This window comes from Pongo abelii, chromosome 2 (assembly GCF_028885655.2).
Source record: "Pongo abelii isolate AG06213 chromosome 2, NHGRI_mPonAbe1-v2.0_pri, whole genome shotgun sequence".
Lineage (NCBI taxonomy): Eukaryota > Metazoa > Chordata > Mammalia > Primates > Hominidae > Pongo > Pongo abelii.
The window spans coordinates 100,513,604-100,528,701 of record NC_085928.1 but is presented as its reverse complement, the minus strand read 5'-3'; the positions used below and the strand labels follow the sequence as shown (position 1 = coordinate 100,528,701).

General features: G+C 49.7%; 1 protein-coding gene across 7 annotated transcripts in view; it reads right to left on the bottom strand.

The window, feature by feature from the left end:
- Window positions 1-2,258: 2,258 nt before the first annotated feature.
- Window positions 2,259-15,098, bottom strand: part of CHDH (choline dehydrogenase) — a 29,586-nt gene continuing 16,746 nt past the window's right edge. For all 7 annotated transcript variants that reach the window (XM_024244712.3, XM_063722069.1, XM_054552059.2 and 4 more), the window contains 7 exons: window positions 9,170-9,946; window positions 8,374-8,525; window positions 7,545-7,674; window positions 6,350-6,484; window positions 5,436-5,578; window positions 4,842-4,944; window positions 2,259-4,100 (listed from right to left, as the gene is read on the bottom strand). In XM_024244712.3, coding sequence (XP_024100480.1) covers window positions 3,682-4,100; window positions 4,842-4,944; window positions 5,436-5,578; window positions 6,350-6,484; window positions 7,545-7,674; window positions 8,374-8,525; window positions 9,170-9,887 — 1,800 coding nt within the window. In that variant the 5' untranslated portion in view covers window positions 9,888-9,946 and the 3' untranslated portion in view covers window positions 2,259-3,681. The remainder of the gene's footprint in view (window positions 4,101-4,841; window positions 4,945-5,435; window positions 5,579-6,349; window positions 6,485-7,544; window positions 7,675-8,373; window positions 8,526-9,169; window positions 9,947-15,098) is intronic.

The following is a 15,098-nucleotide window of genomic DNA, read 5'->3' as shown; positions in this document are numbered from 1 at the left end:
CCTCTCGGTGCAGTCTCACCTGTGCGAGATGGGACCAGGGGCACCACTTGCTTTCCTGCTGACCCTGCTATGAAAAAAACTGGAGCAGTTTCACCTTGTATACTTCTCAGCATCGTAAGTGTCTTTTGCCAATTGCATTTCCTACAAAAGTTTTACTGTTTTGATAGGCAGCTGGCTGGTTTATAAAAACCAGTTAGCCATAGAACTGACATCATGCACAGAACCCCGACTCCCTGATTAGCCCACCCCAACTCAAAAACTGACTCCAGGGATGTTTTGTTGAAAAGGTTATTTCTCTAAAACAGTATTTCTTTTCCTCTCCTGGGGACTAGGAGGGCAGGAGAGAATGAGGAGCAGGCCTGGGCCCTGGTTCCAACATCAGGAGTGACAGGGTGGTCTCAGGGATGTCCTGTGAGGACAACCTGAGCCACTAAACAGGGCCAATAGATGATATGGTATTTTATCTTTAAAAAACCTGTATTGGATCTGATGTTAAGTTGGCTTATCAGTAGAAGCATGAAACCACTTCTGAGTGACGGGATATGGTTGGCTGGAGAAGAATCTGTTTTTTGTTGTTTTTTTGAGACAGTCTCACTTTGTCACCCAGGGTGGAGTTCAGTGGTGCAGTCTTGGCTCACTGCAGCCTCCGCCACCCAGGTTCAAGCAATTCTCCTGTATCAGCCTCCCGAGTAGCTGGGACTACAGGCGTGCACCACCATGCCCAGCTAATTTTTGTATTTTTAGTAGAGATGGGGTTTCACCATGTTGGCCAGTCTAGTCTCAAACTCCTGGCCTCAAGTGATCCACCCACCTCAGCCTCCCAAAGTGCTGGGATTACAGGCATGAGCCACCATGCCCAGCCAAGAAGAATCTATTTGAACTCGTGGAGATGATGCCTGCAACCTTCGCTATGAGCAGAAAGACTAGATGTTTGGGTGCCTGCAACTCCTGCTTCAGGAACTCACCATCTCCAGTCAGGCTGGCAGATGCTCTTGGCTCCCACGCAGCCCACCTCTGTCCCCTATTCCATCAGGAACTGCCTTCTATTAGTGCAGCGGCTTCAACACAGGCTTCTGCAATAGGTCAGGGCTCCTGAGAGCACTGGACACATGCACAGCACATTCTGTTGTGCTCTTTGAGCCATTTTTGCAAAGCACGTTTCTCTGTTTTTAGGTACTGCAAGCTTTTGGCCAAGGGGCCCGATTCCCTATGAGACTGAAGATGGGGGGTACCCTCTGTGCACCCCACTTTGTAGCAAATACCTTTCTCCCCCATGCTGGCTTCCTCAGGTGACAGCCTCTCCTCCTGGGATGAAAGACTCCCTTCATGGCAGGGGAACGCTCAGGTTCTGGACATGTGACACTTACTTACCATCTTTTCTTTTGAACCTCATTCCTGTTTGTTTATGGCCAAATTGTGCAATTGTGTAGAACATGACTAAGTATTTGAGAGTGAGAGAGGGCCTGGGTGCAATCGAGCAGCATCACCAGTGGGCTCCTCTTACCATATGACGTTTTGCTTATTTTAAAATACAGCCACCAGACTGAACCCACCATGGTCTCAGACGCTGACACACCCATGGGACACAGAGATGGTAGAACTAAGTGACTGTCACCCTGCCATAGCCATACCTGTTCCAGAGAAGAAGGGTCAGCAGAGTCATGGTTGGCCCAGGACCATCCCCTGCCCCTGAATCCACACACACTCCAGCAGGAGAGCTGCATGAGGCCCTCCAAGTCACGGGGCTGGCACCTGAACTCCTGTTCCTGCACTCTTGCAGGCAGCCCTGAGACCCAGGTGACTGATGGCCATGGACTGCTGCTGTAGGGCAGGTGGGGACCTTCCGTAGGAGAAATAAGTCTCTTGGCCGGTTTAGAATTTTCTTTCTTGACCATCTCTTGGAACAAAAATTTTAAAAAAATAGGTAAGACTAAACAAGCGCTGCTTAAGATTTTTAAAAGGAGAGGTGTGATGGGTTTCTTCCGTCTCTCTAGGTTTTTCTCAGAAAACTAAGTTGTGGCTGTCAGACCCCCCCCCCCCCCCCCCCCCAATCTGTAAGCCGCCTCAATCCTCTCAGATCCCAGCAAAGCCTGGAATCCCCCAATTTTCTCCCGTCCTTATTCTGGGCCTAGTATAGCTGCAGGTTTCCACGTAACAATGCTTTTCTTCCCAGCCCTTGATGGTGGATGTGGATGTCTGGAAAAATCCAAGTGCATTTTATTTTCATTACCTTGTCAGAACAGTCTGGAGAAGGCATCTCAGTTCAAATATAAGTGACTGGATCACTTTATTAAATGGTAAGAAATTTAAAGAGCAAAGAGCTGTTGTAAATGCTACTTGTATTTTTTTTCCTCCAAAACTCCTATCTTGAATTTATTTTTCTTTCACACAGGGGCATTTCTACAGGAACAGGGTGCATGGCTGTGCTTAACTGTGTTTTCCATCCTAGTCCGTTCCTGTGGACGTCTAGAGAATAAGAATTAACCATCCTTGTCCACTGCTGGGACGGCTCAGGCTGCCAAGTCATTTCCCAAGCCCAGTATGAGAGAGTCCTTTCTCGGGCTAGCTGCTTCAGTAGGAATCAGTGATCTGGTACGTGGGGTTTGCTCTTGGTGTCTGCATTTCTTGGTAAAAGGAAAACCATTTAAAATGCTGTCATAAAACCTTTGGTAGTGAAGCCAAGTGGCATTCCCTCCAGACTCCTCTCCCCTTGAATAAGGTCCAAAAAAATCTCTGTGTTTTTTTTTTGTTTTTTTGTTTTTTTTTTTTGAGACAGGGTCTCACCCTGTCACCCAGGCTGGAGTGCAGTGGTGCCATCAGGGTTCACAGGAGCCTCGACCTCCTGGACTCAAGCCATCCTCCCGCCTCAGCCTCCCAAGTAGCTGGGACTACAGGTGTGCACCACCATGCTCAGCTAATTTTTTCCAGAGACAAGGTCTCACTATGTTGCCCAGGCTGGTCTTGAACTCCTGAGCTCAAGTGATCTTCCCAAAGTGCTGTGATTATAGGTGTGAGCCCTGCACCTGGCCCTGGTTTAATAAGAACCAGAGCCACAACCCTCTCAGAGTGACCCAGTGGAGCCCCAGTTACCTGCCTCACTCTGAGAGTGAAATTAGGAAGCGAGAAAGGAAAAGCCAGTTTTTCTACCAGCAGGCAACTTTCCCCTCTCAACAGGGATACTGGGGACTCATGTGCCAGCTCAGGCTGAACTAACTACTGTGTGACTTACTGCCTCAGCTAAAGCTTGCAGCTCAAGAAGGAGGATACCCCTTCCTTCGCGAACCCTCTGTGGGTCTGGCAGGCATCCAGCCTCTGTGCATGGCCTGGGAAGGAACAACTGCCCTGGGTTAGAGAATACCATGTGAACACAAGACAAAGGATGCGGCAGGAGTTAACCATCCTTCCCTTCTGTCCCTCCAGGAGGCAGGGAGGAACATCTCAGCCTGAATGCTGGCCTTCCCCAGATGGCCCACAGGGAAAGGCTGGGGAAAAGGAGCTGGATTCACTGCCTAGTACTTGTCTCATTTCCCAAGACTTTATCCAATTCTCAGCCACTGAGTAGGGTACCACCTGGGTCCTAGTGTACTAGATAGTTTCAGGAAGGAGCCTGGGAGCAAGGGCTGTGCTGGCCCTCTTGGCTCATCAGGGGGCTTCCCTGGTCATCCTCCAGCAGCAACTGTCTTAGCGCTGGGTGGCCAGCGTCCTGGGCTTATAGACAGGGACGTCTTTGTCCCAGAGTTCAGGCCGCCCCTTGATAATGTCAGCTGCCTTCTCTGCGATCATGATTGTGGGGGCGTTCAGATTGCCGCTGACCATGCTAGGCATGATGGAGGCATCAACAACCCTGAGGTTTTCCACCCCGAGGACCCTTGTCTGCGGATCCACCACGGCAGTGGGATCGGAGGGCTGGCCCATCTTACAGGTGCACGAGGGGTGGTAGGCGCTGTCGGCTTTTGCCCGCACAAAGGCATCTATCTCTTTATCTGACTGAACGTGGCTCCCTGGCTGGAGCTCTTTCCCTCGGAACGGAGCCAGGGCTTCCTGTGCAAAAATTTCTCTGGTGAGCTTCACACACAGACGGAAATCCTCAATATCAGTTTCTGTCGAGGAGAAGAAACAGGTGAGGACCCTTCCTTTTGCCCGTGCTGGCCTCACTGGAAGATTCACGGCATGGAGAGGCTCTGTAAGCTGTCTGAGGGGATGGTGTTTGGGGACAAAGTTCAGGGCCATGGGGGACTGAGCCAGCAGGCTGCTTGTCCCCTGCCCATAGCGGGTTAGACTGTACCGTGTAGCTCAAAGGTAGCATCCTACACGGACACAGCCCACCCAGAGGCCCAGGTTTAAATCAGGGGTCTGACTTATCTGTAGGGCAGGGATAAGTACCATACCCTGCCCCTGCCACAGTGTGGCTGTGAGCACCCTGCAGCCATTGCTGGGCAAAACCTGCCCAGTGGGTAGTGCTCGTTTTTGCTGCATGCAAAGAGGCAGGCCTAGGAATGGAATTTGCTTTTAGAGACTGCTCAGAGTGACAACAGGAAAAATGCTCTACCTACAGACCTGGCATCTGCATGGCATGGTCTCCCTGCACATCATGGCAGATTGTTCTGAAAGCTGCAAATCTCCCCCACTGTCTAAACCCCGGGACTTCATTTATTTCATGAGTCCCAGGACACTATGGGGCTACCTATGCAAGTTTACAGCCTAAAGTGACGGGGTAGGGGACGACAGAGGGTCACTTGTGTCTTGGAAAGTGTAGTCCAAGGGTATGATTCAGGGATAACCAGGAATCCCAAAAGGCATTCGTTTGTTCAAGCCCAGGAAGACACAGGTGGGTGAAGTACCTGTTGACAAGTAGTTGGGCTGGATCACAGGGTGGTCTTGGGGATTGGCACTTCTCAGTTTGAGCCAGCCCACACTCGTGCCCCGCATGGGCCCCACATGTACCTAGAAGAACACAGAGGAAGCAGTGACGGTCCCTCCATAGACAGACATCCACGGTGACCTCTGTCAACCCTGGTTTACCTGCAGGGTGGGCCTCTGCTTCCAGAATCAGTGGGGAACAGATGCATGTTAGCATTTGCCCGCATGGTACCCACCTCCACGAGTGATTACAGACCACCTCAGTGAATCACTCTTTCATCCTGGCCTCATACCCCATGGCTCAAAGCTTTCAGAGGTGGTGATCCCAGAGCCAAGTCAGCCCCTCTGTCCCATTTCTGGTGCTCAGTACCTAGCCTGCATGAAACAGTCATACCATTGGCACGCACCACACAGACTGACATGCTGGGCAGCTGGAAGGCAGGGAACAGTCCTCTGCGTCCCCCACTCTGCAGCCATATGGCACCAGGGAGAATGCTGCCTTGGAAGATGGGAGCATCTTCCTTCCTGGTGGGAAGGAGACATCCTGGGAAGCCGAGGCTCCTCCACCTGCTCACCTGGTAAGCCTCCTGCTGGGTGGGGACCCGCCCGTGGTCAATCACTTGGGATGGCAGGAAATGGAACTGGATGTCCGGGTGGGGGACCCCAGGCTGGCTGCGGATGAACCCACCTGTTTCCAGATGGGCAGTGGCTCCCTCCCCTGAGAAGCAGAAGAGGATGAGGCAGAAGAGCCAGTCAGGGCGTGGCAGGTGGGCTGGCTGCTCCTCTTCCTTTTCCTGGACTCCACTCTAGTGCCTGGACCCAAGTCCTGTCCACATCTGTTCACCCCCCCACAGGGGGCTCACCCAGCACCACACCATCAAATGTCAGCTATTTGCCAAAAGGATGGCATCAGCTCTGCTCTCTACCAGGGCCAATTCTGCCACTGCCCATGCCACCTGCCTTACCGGCTCTTCCCACCACCTAGCACAGCACACAGCACGCACCAGGTGTGTGAGAAATACAGACCGAGTGGCTGGGTAGGATTTTAAACTACCACTTCCTGGCCCAGGCGCAGCTAGAAATCAAATGGAAAAGGTTGAAAGATGAATGCTGATTCTGCAGTCTAGCCCCAAAGTCTCCTCTCTCCACCTTTTCTCCTGGCTCCTTGGACCTTGCCTCCTGTCCAGCACAAGGCCATCCCTGCCCATCTATAAGGAAGAGCAGCCCCTAAGCCCCAAGGAGTCTCACCTCCAGCAGGCCCTGGGCCAAGCTCCTTGGCATGTGCTATTGTTTCTGGTCCTCGCTCCAACCTGTCAGGTTGAAACTGTGCATCCCCATTTTGAAGATGGAAAAACTGAGGCTCAGCGCTAACGTAAATGGCATAGTTTAGCATCAAACCCAGTGGCCAGAACCCCTGTTCAGCTCCTCAGGAAGGAGGTCTCAATGCTTATAGACAGTCTCCTCCCAGGTTACTGATGAGCGTGCTCACCTGTGAATTTCCAGAGCCACTCCAGACCAATGCAGACCTTCCGCAGGGGCTTCTGTGCTGAATGGAGGGTGATAGGGCGGGTGCATGCCTGCTGAATGTAGATCTCCAGGTGGTCTTGCAGGTTCTGGCCAACCCCTGATACGGGAAGGAGTGGTTTAGAAAATGGCTACCAAGGGGGCTCAGCTGCTTCTCAGTATCCCCCTGGGATATTGGAGACTAGGAAAGAATTGAAAAATTCTTTCCTATTCACTTATCTTCTGGACCAGCTCCTGCTCAGTTCCCTGGTCTCAGCTTAAAGGCTGCCTCCCAGAGACACTATGCGTGCACTCCTGGCCAAGTCTGGCCTGCCTCGGATGCTGCCAAGGCCGCCTGTCCTTGTCACTCACTCCTAGGGCAGCCTCTGGGTGCCCCCTGTCAGCCCTGCTCAGCAGCCCCCTCTGTGAGGGCAGGGCCTACGCCTTCAGCAGGCACTGCATGGTGAGTGGTCGCTGGATGGTGATGGCTAGAGGGGCAGACAGCAGCCCCACCCTCACGCCAGCGTGGGGAAGGAGGAAGCAGCCCTGTCGTGCTACACAGTCCTTGCATGAATTCATCCAAGCCTACTGGGACACTGGGCAGGTCAACGTCATGAAGCAGCACTTCCCCGGGCCCCTCATGATGAAGCCTAAATGCACAAAGGCCCAGCCCTCCCGGAGTGGGGTTATCAACGAGGGCAAGAGACAGAGCCCGACCCTCAAGAGCATCAGAGACAGTTTATTTTTATAAAGTTTACGTCTTAACATGAAGAGCAGGCTCTGGAGCACAGAGCTGACCTCATTCATGCTCGGGGCAGCCAGCGAGTCCTGTGGATGGAAGGACGAGGCCCGGACCCCTCTCGCCATAGAGCTGCCCTGGTGACACGCCCATGCCCGACCCAGTGGGGCTTCACGGGCAGATACTCCCTGCTGCAGGGTGCCCTTCTCCAAGTGAAATAGGGCGGCCAGGGGAGGGAGAAAGAAAACAACGCAAGACTCGGGGCCCAGGGCTGACGGTGTCCAGTGAGGCCTGGGAAACCTTCGGGCTCATGGCGACAATGTGACAGTTCCAAGGATCACTGACTGCCACCACCTCCCCACTCCATGCTAATGAGATACATACACTAAGCCTTTTGTTGAGCAGAGACAGCCTCTGGGGAGCAGTAAAGAAGGGGACTCACCAGGTAGGTGGCACACCACAGGGATGCCCAGTTTCTTGAGGTCATCGGCATTCCCGATGCCGGAGAGCATGAGCAGCTGTGGAGAGTTGATGGCACCTCCACTCAGAATCACCTCCTTGCTGGCATAAGCCTGGAAGAGGTCCAGCCAGGTCACTCCCTGAAAAGCCAGCTGTTCTCCTGACTCACAGACCAGCGCCCTGCTCTAGCCAGCACCATGAGAACACGGCCTTGGGATGTGGAATCCATGTGGCACACCCGGGACAGGCCCCAGAGCCAAGGAGAGGAAACTCACTGAGTCACTACTTGAAAGCAACCAGCAGGTGCAACTACAGCTAGACGGTAGTGATGGCCTTAGAAACAGGAGGGGAGGGCTTACATGAGATAAATGAAAGCAGGCATTCAAGTGGGTGGTTTAGAGAGAGCAGGCAGTGGACCAGATCTACATGTGAAGCTGCAAAACAATCAGACCCCCTGCCAACAACACAGAAATAGAGTACAATCACATTTATGGGTTTTAAAACCTCTAGTGTAAACCTGTAGCTTTCTGTGAAGTCAGTGCCTTGAAATGGTGTGGAAGGTACTGGGGGACAGCTCTGAATTAGGCATGGCACACGGGCACTGACACCATAGGCCCTTTCTAGGTGGCAGGACTGGGGGCTTCCTCACCTCCACCAGCCCACTGCCATCAGCTACTCGCCCCTCCCACCACCATCACAGGGATGAGCACGTGGGGCTGGGGGTGAGGGCGTGACTCCTGCCCACTCTGAGCTGGACCACCAGGGCCACTGTCCACCCCCTTCTGCCAGGACCCCAGCTGCAGTCCACTCACCCTGTGGCTCTGGCCATTCTTGACATACTCCACGCCCACTGCACGGGTGCCCTCAAATAGCACCCTGCTCACAAGCGTCTCGGCCTCGGCCTTGAGGTTGGTGCGGCTCAGTGCTGGGTGCAGGTAGGCACAGGCTGCGCTCCACCGTTTGCCTGCAGGATGGAGTGAGGTGGTCAGGCACGGCTCTGCCCTCCCCTGGCACCTGGGCAGGAGGAAGGAGCTGGAGAAAGAGTGGATATGCCCAGCTCTGACTGCAAGTCCCGCCTTCAAAGTAAAGCTGAGACAGAAAGACCCTGCCCTACTGAGTCCACATCTGCCTGGGGTCCCCTGGATGCAGGTGGAAAAGTACCCTCCACCCTCAAACAGGAGGACACAGAGACCAGGAGCACAGCCAGAGGGGTGAGACCCTTCAAGAGGCAGGCAGGAGCCCCGGGTCAGCCCAGGCTTGCCTCTGTCCTGCTGTGAGCAAGGCCCTTCACCACTCTGTGCCTCAGTTTCCCCATCTGCAAGTTCCTAGAGGACTTAGGCTGTCTGTCCAGAGAGCTGATTCTCTGGTCTTCACACCAACAGGGGCCAGAGGTGCAGAGAACGCCCAGGGTCACCATCCTGGGTCACTCAGGGCTCTGGGTTGTACTCTTGGGGGGTATACTAAGCCAGATCTCTTCCCCGTCGCGCCAGCCTCAGTCTGCCCATGCCTCCTGACCATGCTGGAGCCAGGAGCCCGGAGCCATGGGCCAAGATGGGTGGGGGCTGGGGTAGCGGGTAGTGCTTGTTAAAAAAGAAGGGAGACCTCTACCTTCATGGATGGTCATGTCCATCCAGCCGAAGCCCTCCTGCTGGAAGCCATTCATGTCCTCGGTGAGCGGGTAGCCGGCCTGCTGCGTGGCCTCCAGGAATGCACAGTGCAGCGGGTGGTTGGTCTTGCCCCGGGACACCCGCAGCGGGCCATCGGCTCCCCGGTACCGGCTGGCGCCCAGCTCGTGGCCCTGCGCCTTGCGGAAGTAGGGCAGGCAGTGCGCGTAGTCCCAGCCACAGGCGCCCTGGCGCTGCCAGCGCTCGTAGTCCTCGGCGTGCCCACGGACATAGACCATGGCGTTGAGGGATGAGGAGCCGCCCCAGACGCGGCCGCGTGGCCAGTACAGCACGCGGCCGTCCAGGCCCCGCTGCACCTCTGTGTGGTAGCACCAGTTGTACCTGTCGTCGCACAGGTTGGCTACCAGGGCCGCGGGCATGTGGATCTTCCACGAGAGCCGCTTGCTCCCAGCGCGCACGTCCTTGGGCCCGGCCTCCAGCAGCAGCACGCGCTCGGCGGGGTCCTCCGTGAGCCTCCCGGCCAGCACGCAGCCAGCCGAGCCAGCGCCCACCACCACGTAGCTGTACTCGTCCCGGCTCTCAGAGCCCGCGCTGGCCAGGGCCCGGGCACCCAGGGGTTGCTGCTGCCCCAGGGCTCCCCGTGCCAGGGCTCCCCGTGCCAGGGTTCCAGGCCGGCCCAGGCCTCGTAGGAGACACCACATGCTTCTATCTAGTCCAAGTCCTCTGATCCACGGAGGGGAATGAGATGACTCACTTCTCCCTAAAACAGGAAGAGGGGCTTTAAAAATCTTAACTCCGCATATGCACGTACGGCAAAGCTCCAGGGTATGCTCACCAATGGCCTGCCGGGGCAGGGTGCAGCAGGCCCAGCCCGATGTGGCTGCTCAAAGGAACTAGGAGGAGAAAGTGAGAGACACACAGGAATTTCAAGAACTGTTTAGTATGTGCCAGGATGGACAGGCACAGGCCAGGGGGTGGGGCAGCAGAAAGGCCCCTCCCCCAACTGAGGGGTAAAATGCTTCCCTGTCCCTTGTGTATGAACCTGGAGACTGGGCTGGAGTCCACCTGCTGGAAGGCAGGGGGGCGAAGGGCTTTCGAAGGGAGAAAGAAAACAGAGTACTTGCACTCATCCCTTCAAGACAGCCGGCTCAGCCCCTACCATGTGCTAGGCACTGTTCCCTGCCCCACCCAGTTCCTGCAGCAATACACAGAAAGACAACTGCTCTCAAAATGGATGGTTTAGGGCCTGGGAAAAAGACAAGACTTAAATAACTGAAGGAAGATCAGCATGAGAGGCACGAGACTGTAGAGCTCAAAGCCTTTGACCCGAGGGGCCAAGGGGTGCACTAGAGGGATTTTAAGCAGGTTCAGGATCAGGGCTGCACTCTTCAAAGATCACTCTGTAGAATGCTAGCATTTTAACAGAAAAATGACAATAGCTTTGAAAGGGCCCTTTCCTAACAATGTTCAAATCAATCCCAGCATAGTGCACAGAGGTAGAAAAGAAACAGGATATGTCATGAAAACCTCCACTGAAAAGAACACCTGAGAATGCCCCACCCACGAGGCTCAGACCAACAAGGCCTGCCCAAGACTGAGGCTGAAACAAAAGGAAACCCTGATAAATCTCACCACCCCTTCCACAAGCCCTGCACCAAGTAACAGCAGCCTACCACTGGAGTGCAGAGGCTCTTTCTCCTCCTCCCCCCAACTGTTGCACAGGCATAGGAGAGAGAGGTGGCGGGGCCTCCCGAATGGTATGTCTGAGGCTGCTGGAACACTGAGAACTCTTCAGAGCTCCAGGCCCCACACCACTCCCCACCAGACTGACAACACTCCACACTAACAACCCAACAGAATGAAAGACAGGTCCTTTGCTAGGTATACTGTTTACCTCAGTCTCCACCAACCCATTACACACAAGGTCTAGCATTCAATAAAAAATTAGGATACATACCAAAAAGCAAGGCAAATAAATGACTCCTTATCAAAAGATAAAGTAGTCAACAGAAACAGACCAAGGAGTAATGCACCCAGATGTTAGAACCCATCAAACAAGGACTTTAACCAAGGTGAACACTATAAAAGATATAGTCGAAAAGGTGGACAACATATTGAACAGATAGGAAATTTCAGCCAAACATTGAAAACTATAGAAAACACATAAATGCAAGAAAAAAATACAATGTTAGAGAAGAACAATTTTTAATTGGATATAGCACAGAAAAGAATCTGGAAATACAAAGAGGGGAAGAGAGAAAAAAACAACAAACAACTCTGGGACAATATCAAACTAAAGTACAGATAACTGGAGTCTGAGGGAAATAGTGGGGAAGGAGGGCAAGCGGGAAAGAACAGACAGAGAACAAGGGAGGAGAAATATTTGAAGAGATAATTGCTGAGGCTTTCCCAAAAGTAGTGCAAGACAAAACACCATGGATTCAAGAAGCTTAGAGCATCGCAAGCAGGATTAGTACAAAGAAAAACACATCTAAGTACATCATAGTTAAGCTGCTGAAACTTCAAAATAAAGAGAAAATCATCACTGTAGCCAGACAAAAAACATATGCAGAGGAATAAATATAACAATGACAGCAAAATTCTCAGAAAACATGCAATCCAGAAGATAATGGGGTGACAACTTTAAATACTGAAAGAAAAAAAAAAAACCTCCAGTCCTAGTTTACTGAAATTGAAAAATTATACCCAGGGAATACATCTTTAAAAATAAAGTAGATGATAATTTAGATAAAATGGACTAATTCCTTGAAAGATATAAGCTGCCAAAACTCACACAAGAAGAAAGACACTCCAAATAAGTCAATATCTATTAAAGAAATTGAATCAATAATTGATAACCTTCCAAAACAGCACCATGCTTGACTAAGCTCACTGGTGATTTCTATCAACCATTTAAAGAAGAAATTATACCAGTACTCTACAGTCTCTTCTAGAAGATAGAAACAGAGGATTACTTCCTGACTCATTCTGTGAGGCCAGCATCACCCTAATAACAAAACCAGACAAAGACATTACAATAAAAAAAAAACAACTACAGACTAATATCTTTCATGAACATAGATAAAAACACTCAACAAAAATACTAGAAAATTGAATCAAAGTATGTATAGAAAGAATTATATACCACAACCAAGTGGACTTTATCTCAAGTATGCAAGACTGGTTCAACATTCAAAAATAATCAACAGGCTGAAAAAGAAAACTCACATGATCATATTAACAGATGCAGAAAAAGCATTTGACAAAATTTAACATCCATTAATGATAGAAACTCTCAGTAAACCAAGAGTAGAAGGAAACTTCCCCAACTTGGTAAAGAATATCTACAAAAACCCTACAACTAACATCATACCTGATGGTAAAAAACTCAAAGCTTTCTCACTAACCAGGAACAAGGCAAGGATGTCCCTTTGAACCACTCCTTTTCAGTATTGTACTGGAAGTCCTATCTAATGCGGTAAGACAAGAAAAGGAAAAGGTACAGATTGGGAAGGAAGAAATGAAACTGTCTTTGTTTGCTAATGACATGATTGTTCATATAGAAAATCTAAAAGAATCAACAAAAATTCCTGGAACTAATAAGCAATTATAGCAAGGTTTCAGGATACAAGGTTAATATATAAAAGCCAATTGCTTTCCTACATACCAGCAACAAACAAGTGGAATTTGAAATTAAAAACACAATACCATTTAAATCAGCACCCCAGGCTGGGTGCAGTGGCCCATATAACCCCAACACTTTGGGAGGCTAAGGTCAGAGGATCATTTGAGGCCAGGAGTTTGAGACCAGCCTGGGCAACATAGCAAGACCCCATCTGATATGGTTTGGATTTGTGTCTCCGCCCAAATCTCTTGTCGAATTGTAATCACCAAGGTTGGAGGAAGTGACTGGATTATAGGGGCAGACTTCCCTCTTGCTGTTCTCATGATAGTGAATTATCACGAGATCTGGTTGTTTATAAGCGTGTGGCACCTCCCCTCCTCTCTCTCTTCCTACTGCTCCAGCCATGTAAGACATGCCTGCTTCCCCTTCACCTTCTGCCATGATTGTAAGTTTCCTGAGGCCTCCCCAGCCATGTTTCCTGTAAAGCCTGTGGAACCATGAGCCAATTAAACCTCTTTTCTTATAAATTACCTAGTCTCAGGTAGTTCTTTATAGCAATGAGAGAACAGACTAAATATACCATCTCTAAAAAAATAAATAACTAATAAAAAATAAAGTAACTGGGTGTGGTGGTGCATACCTGTAGTCCTAGCTTGAGGCTGCAGAAAGCTATGATTGAGCCACTGCACTCCAGCCTGGACTACTGCACCTCAGCCTAAGTGACAGCAAGACCCTGTCCCTAAATAAATAAATAAGCATCACAAAGAAATACTTAGGTATAAATCTAACAAAATATGTGCAAGATCTATATGAGGAAAACTATGAAACCCTGATGAAATTTAAAAACTAAATAAATGGAGAGAGATTTCATGTTTGCAAATTGGAAGGCTCAATATTGTCAAGATGTCAGTTCTTCTCAACTTCATCTACAAATTCAATGCAGTCCCAGTCAAAACCACAGCAAGTTATTTTGTAGATATTAACAGACTGGTTCAAAGTATATATGGAGAGGCAAAAGACACAGAATGGCCAACACAATACTGAAAGTGAAGAGCAAAATTGGAGGACTGACACTACCCAACTTCAAGATTTACTATAAATCTACAGTAATCAAAACAGTGTCATATTGGTGAATAGATCAATAGAACAGAACAGAGAGCCCAGAAATAGACCCATATAAATGTAGCCAACTGATCTTTGACAAATCATCAAAGGCAGCACAACAGAGCAAGAAAGTCTTTTCAACAAAGGGAGCTGGAATAACTAGACATGCACACACACACACACGCACACACACACACCCACACACACAGTAAATATAGACAAAGACCTTATACCTTGCACAAAAATTAACTCAAAATGGATCACAGACCTAAATGTAAAATATAAAACTATAAAACTCCTAGAAGATAACACAGGAGAAAGAACACCTAGATGACCTTGGGCTTGACGATGACTTTATATATTACGACACCAAAGGCACAGTCCATGAAAGAAATAATTGATAAGCTGGACTTCAATCAAATGTGAGTTTTCTACTTTGCTAAAGACACTATCAAGAGAATTAATAGACAAGTCACAGACTAGGAGTAAATCTCTGCAAAAGATATATCTTATAAAGGACTACTATGTAAATATACAAATAAATATATTCTTAAAACTCAGTAACAGATAACCTGATTAAAGAATGGCCCAAAGACCTTAACAGACACCTCACTAAAGAAGATAGACAGATGGCAAAGATGCATATGAGAAGATCGTCCACATCATATGTCATCAGGAAAATGCAAATTAAAACAACAGTGAGACACTACTACACACATATTAGAATGGCCAAAATCCAGACACTGACAACATCAAATGCTGACAAGGATGTGAAGCAACAGGAACTTTTCATTCATGGCTGGTGGGAAGACTAAATGGTACAGCCACTTTGGAAGACAGTTTGGTGATTTCTTGTAAAAATCAACACACTCTTACCATATGATCCAGCAACTGTGCTCCTTGGTATTTACCCAAAGGAACTGAAAACTATGTCCAAACAAAAACCAGGTGATAAATATTTATGGCAGTTTTATTCATAACTGCCCAAAGCCGGAAGGAACCAAGATATCCTTCAGTAGGTGAATGGATAAATAAACTGTGGTACATCCTGACAATGGCATATCATTTAGTGCTAAAAAGAAATGAGCCAGGAAGCCATGAAAAAACAAGGAGGAAACTTAAATGCATATTACTAAATGAAAGAAGCCAATCAGAAATGGCTACAAACCGTGAGTTCAACGAT